General features: G+C 39.0%; 1 protein-coding gene across 1 annotated transcript; it reads left to right on the top strand.

Moving 5' to 3' along the window:
• Window positions 1-463: 463 nt before the first annotated feature.
• LOC121310808 (long-chain-fatty-acid--CoA ligase 4-like) lies at window positions 464-5,058 on the top strand. The gene is made up of 4 exons (XM_041243726.1): window positions 464-597; window positions 1,707-1,895; window positions 2,342-2,456; window positions 4,655-5,058. The coding sequence occupies exons 1-4, from the start codon at window positions 489-491 to the stop codon at window positions 4,818-4,820; spliced, it is 579 nt and encodes a 192-aa protein (XP_041099660.1). The 5' UTR covers window positions 464-488; the 3' UTR covers window positions 4,821-5,058.
• The last annotated feature ends 233 nt before the right edge of the window (window positions 5,059-5,291 follow it).

Genomic DNA, 5,291 nt, shown 5'->3' with positions numbered 1-5,291 from the left:
AAAAAATATCTATTCAGGTCATGTAATGACAAATCAAGCTGTAGCAAAGCCTGCAATTGGTGTTTGTTCCAATTGAATTCTAGGGTACACAATACACAAGGGAGTTCTTCCCTGCTGTAATTATTTTTCTGTTCTTCCCAGCTGTAATTATCTGCAGTCTTTCCCTTGTAGAAAGTACTGAAGCATACATTACATATAATTCCATAATAATCAGTGGGAAAAAATTACAAATCATATAGCTCAATTTTTGTAGCATGAGGTGCCCTTGTATGACACCTCAAAACATGTTGTGTAACATTGTGGCTTTTCAAATAGCAACAATAGAAACACTACACCTTTCTTTCACCTGTTATCAACCCTGTATTTGCCACACTGTATTGTGTGTGTGTGTGTGTTGTGTGGTCGTGTGACACTCCACACATCACGATATATATATAATATTATCTTATATATACACCTATATTGTGCTCATTAGTGTTCTGGCATCTATGATGTATAATCCCATGTTTCTGTTCTATGCAGTGGCAGACTACAGCACTGGCCGTGTAGGGGCTCCCCTCATCTGCTGTGAAATAAAACTGCAAGACTGGCTTGAGGGTAAGAATGGTTTATTAAATACTGTACTGCACAGAACTAATGATCCGTTATTTGTAGCGCAGGGTAATATAACTACAGATGTCAGAACTGCAGCTTCAAAACTATATATATTTCACTTTGACTGACCATTTCTCCTGGTCAATTTAAAAATAGGACTATTTCACTATTATGTAACAGATAATAGTACAAACTCCTTACACAACTTCCTAAAGGGCTGTGGAGAACATTTAAGACTTACATGGGTGGGGCTCTATTGCCTCTAACACAGGACATAAACTTGTAGCATGGAGAAATTGTAAATTGGCTTCACTGTGAAATGAAAATGGACTTGTAAAAATGGTATGCAAATGAGTTTGGAAAATGTTTTAGGAGACCATAAATGGCAGCTATTTTGTCTATTATTTTGTTTGGAACAGTGTTAATTAGGAGACCAATAATGGCACGCTATGTTGGTCTAATTATTCTAATTCATTTAGAACTCTGTTGTGTGTGATGGTGTTGTGTGTGTGTGTATGTTATGTGTGTTGTGTTGTCTAATATGTGTGTAGTGTATCTAGTATATATTATAAGTTATTATCATGACACACGCACCAATCAGTATCCTAAAAGCCCATTCATAATATTTTCAAGACCGAAGACAAGGTCCTGTTTTTGTAATGGTGAATAAGGGAGTGTAAGTTTTCTGAGGAGAAAATGTGCCTCTAAAATGTTCCAGGTCTCAGAGCAGGGGTGTGTACAGGTTCTGTCTGCCATCCACCAAACAATTGATAACAAGTGTGCATTCCTTTAGGCCTCTTGCACAAGCTGGTACTTGTGAGGAATGTGTCTAACAGTACTTTTAAAAAGCAGATGTTGCCACGGGTTGTTGATATTTTGTTGTGTTTTTATATGGCTGTCTTGTGTTAAGTTGGTACAGTTCTTTACAGCACATTCTCATTTTGTTTTGTGGTTGTTTTTGCATACACATGTCCTCTTGGATTTAAAAACAGCAGTGAATACATTCAATTTAGTTGTATCTTATTGGCACAGCAAGTGTTGTGGATGTCTAAACAACAGGCCAGTGTTCTTTTTGTGTTGTTAATCTTTAAATTCTATGCATCTTTATTCAGGCGGCTACACCAATAAAGACAAGCCCAACCCCCGTGGAGAGATTGTGATTGGAGGACCCAATGTTACAATGGGATATTTTAACAGTGAAAAAATCAATGAAGACTTCTTTGTGGATGAGAACGGGCAGAGGTGGTTCTGTACAGGTGACATTGGCGAGATCAATCCTGATGGCTGCCTGCAAATCATCGGTCAGTATTTAGAGCATTAAAGCGGCAATAACAAAACACAACACTGTATTAAAAACAATATGACCACTGGAATCTCTTTGCAATTGGTTTTCAAATCTGTGTGCAATATACAGGAAACTAGCCACATTCAATACAGAGGGGGCGTCACAAAGGCTAATAACCCACAAGTGTGTGGTTGTATTTGAAATATCCACTCCTTTGTCTTGTAACAACCAGGGAGAGCATGATGCAGTGTTACCTTCTAAAGCAAATGTGTGGCTATCTGACTTGTAGTCATAGTTCCATGACATTACACTCAATTATGTATGACTTGTGTATTTTGTAAATTATATGTGAATAAGCCCCTTGATTACACTTCACAATATACGCTATCAATCTGTGTTGTAAATGTGTGTCCTACATCAATCAGTAATGTTGTACTTTTCTAATTGTGATTCAATTTGCAGATCGTAAGAAAGACCTAGTGAAGCTACAAGCTGGAGAATACGTGTCCCTGGGAAAAGTAGAATCAGCTTTGAAGAACTGCTCACTCATCGATAATATCTGTGTATATGCAAACAGGTAAATTAAATAGGTTTGCTGTTGCACAGTAACTGTTGTTATTATGCAAATTCATTATATTCAATACTTATTCATTATGCAAATTTTACATCAGTTTGTTTGATATTGATAACAGTCGAAGAAGACTTTTAAGAAGGACAAGTGAATACACCTAAAACTTCTTGTATACAAACGGCAACTTATTAAAAGTGAAAACAACCAGTGTCCCACTGGCTTTGTACTGGAACCTGGCATTTCAACCAACAATTTCTCCAAAACATGGAAATGAAAAACTGACTGGGTTGATACAGATACTGAAAGAAGCAGGTCTTGCAAGTCCCTTTGTCTCCATACAAGCCGTTTTCTCCAGTATACTTGCGCCCCCTTGTGGATATTAATAATAAAGCACTTGCAAGTTTCTCTTGCGGCACCATACAAATATACACTGAATAAAAATATAAACGCAACATGTAAATTGTTGGTCTTATGTTTCATGAGCTGAAATAAAAGATCCCAGAAATGTTCCCATTATGCATAAAAAGTTTATTTCTCTCAAATTCTGTGCACAAATTTGTTTACATCCCTGTTAGTGAGCATTTCTCCTTTGCCAAGATAATCCATCCACCTGACAGGTGTGGCATATCAAGAAGCTGATTAAACAGCATGATCATTACACAAGTGCACCTTGTGCTGGGGACAATAAAAAGGCCACTCTAAAATGTGCAGTTTTGGCACACAACACAATGCCACAGATGTCTCAAGTTTCGAGGGAGCGTGCAATTGGCATGCTGACTGCAGGAATGTCCACCAGAGCTGTTGCCAGAGAATTGAATGTTCATTTCTCTACCATAAGCTGCCTCCAACTTCGTTTTAGAGAATTTGGCAGTACGTCCAACCAGCCTCACAACCGCAGACCATGTGTAACCACATCAGCCCAGGACCTTCACATCCGGCTTCTTCACCTGCGGGATCGTCTGAGACCAGCCACCCGGACAGCTGATGAAACAGTGGGTTTGCACAACTGAAGAATTTCTGCACAAACTGTCAGAAACCGTCTCGAAGAAGCTCATCTGCGTGCTTGTCGTCCTCACTAGGGTCTTGACCTGACTGCAATTTGGCGTCGTAACTGACTTTAATGGGTAAATGCTCACCTTCGATGGCCACTGGCATGCTGGAGAAGTGTGCTCTTCACGGATGAATCCCAGTTTCAACTGTACCGGGCAGATGGCAGACAGCGTGTATGGCGTCGTGTGGGCGAGCGGTTTGCTGATGTCAATATTGGGAACAGAGTGCCCCATGGTGGCTGTGGGGTTATGGAATGGGCAGGCATAAGCTACGGACAACGAACACAATTGCATTTTATCGATGGCAATTTGAATGCACAGAGATACCGTGACGAGATCCTGAGGCCCACTGTCGTGCCATTCATCCACTGCCATCACCTCATGTTTCAGCATGATAAATCACGGCCCCATGTCGCAAGGATCTGTACACAATTCCTGGAAGCTGAAAATGTCCCAGTTCTTCCATGGCCTGCATACTCACCAGACATGTCACCCATTGAGCATGTTTGTTTGGGATGCTCTGGATCGACATGTATGACAGCGTGTTCCAGTTCCCGCCAATATCCAGCAACTTCGCACAGCCACTGAAGAGGAGTGGGACAACATTCCACAGGCCACAATCAACAGCCTGATCAACTCTCTGCGAAGGAGATGTGTCGCGCTGCATTAGGCAAATGGTGGTCACACCAGATACTGACGGGTTCTATGATCGACACCCCTACCAGTCTACCATTTTTTTTTTTGTTTCTAATTTTTTTTTTGTGTAAAGTATCTGTGACACAGATGCATATCTGTATTCCCTTCATGTGAAATCCATATATATATATGTGGATATGTAATATAGTACCTATACCTACTACATGTAAGTAGTAAACCTACCTACCCCTTGACAAATTTGCATTTTCATAGACATAACAGCACCATTATCATTTGATTAAAACATGCACTAGTCCTAACGGAGTCTACAGTATGCCTGTAACATCGACATTTAATGAAAATGTACACCACCTTACGTCAATCTACACAACTATGTATGTTTTTTGTAGTGCTATTTATCGACTTCTGTTTTAATAACTTTTATTGTGTGTTTGTTTTTCTCTCTTGGTGTAATCCATTGTTTAAAAAAAAAAAAATGTTTTTTGTTTTTATCTGCAGTGAACAGAATTATGTAATAAGCTTTGTGGTGCCAAACCAAAAGAAACTGACCTGCCTCGCTGTCAAAAAAAACATTGAAGGATCATGGGAGGAGCTCTGTAACAATCCAGTCCTGGAGGGCGAAGTGCTGAAGGAGATTAAAGAAGTAGCAACTTCAAGTACGTAATAAAATAAGATCTACCTTAGCAGTTCTAAGCATTTTTCAATGGTCTCAGCTCATGCCATCCATTAATTGTACAGTTTTTGTTTTTAAGGAGATTTTGTAAAGGTCAGACTTCTGTTCTATTATCCCCTCTCAGCTGATGGCTAGAAGGTGCAATGTTAACATGAGTGTTTTATAGATAACAAGATAATTTCATAAATCTTGCCTGTTTTGCACTGTGATTAGCTTAAGGTCCCAAATGTGCAGTTTTGAACAACACACATGTATTTTCATTTTAAAACATGATGTCTGTTTAGGTCCGTGTACATTCCGGCCAATCGTTTTTGCATTCTAAATCGGAAATCGGAAAAACAGGAAACTACTTGTTTTTCTATTTCGGTTTTTCATAAAAACAAAAATCGATCCATTTTTTATTTTCCAACTTTTCAGTTTAAAATATAAAAACTGATTTATGCTTGTTTTCCCATTTTTCAT

The sequence above is a fragment of the Polyodon spathula genome, unplaced genomic scaffold (genome assembly GCF_017654505.1).
Source record: "Polyodon spathula isolate WHYD16114869_AA unplaced genomic scaffold, ASM1765450v1 scaffolds_2580, whole genome shotgun sequence".
Taxonomy (NCBI): Eukaryota; Metazoa; Chordata; class Actinopteri; order Acipenseriformes; family Polyodontidae; genus Polyodon; species Polyodon spathula.
The sequence above is the reverse complement of the archived record's forward strand: the minus strand, read 5'-3'. Positions and strand labels throughout refer to the sequence as shown.

What these genes read in the sequence shown, in the direction of transcription:
- LOC121310808 (XM_041243726.1), top strand. Translation starts at nt 489, where the DNA reads ATGATGTATAATCCCATGTTTCTGTTCTATGCAGTGGCAGACTACAGC. An exon ending in TGGCTGCCTGCAAATCATCG is followed by an intron (nt 1,896 to 2,341) that starts GTCAGTATTTAG and finishes TTCAATTTGCAG; the next exon opens with ATCGTAAGAAAGACCTAGTG. An exon ending in ATCTGTGTATATGCAAACAG is followed by an intron (nt 2,457 to 4,654) that starts GTAAATTAAATA and finishes TTTTATCTGCAG; the next exon opens with TGAACAGAATTATGTAATAA.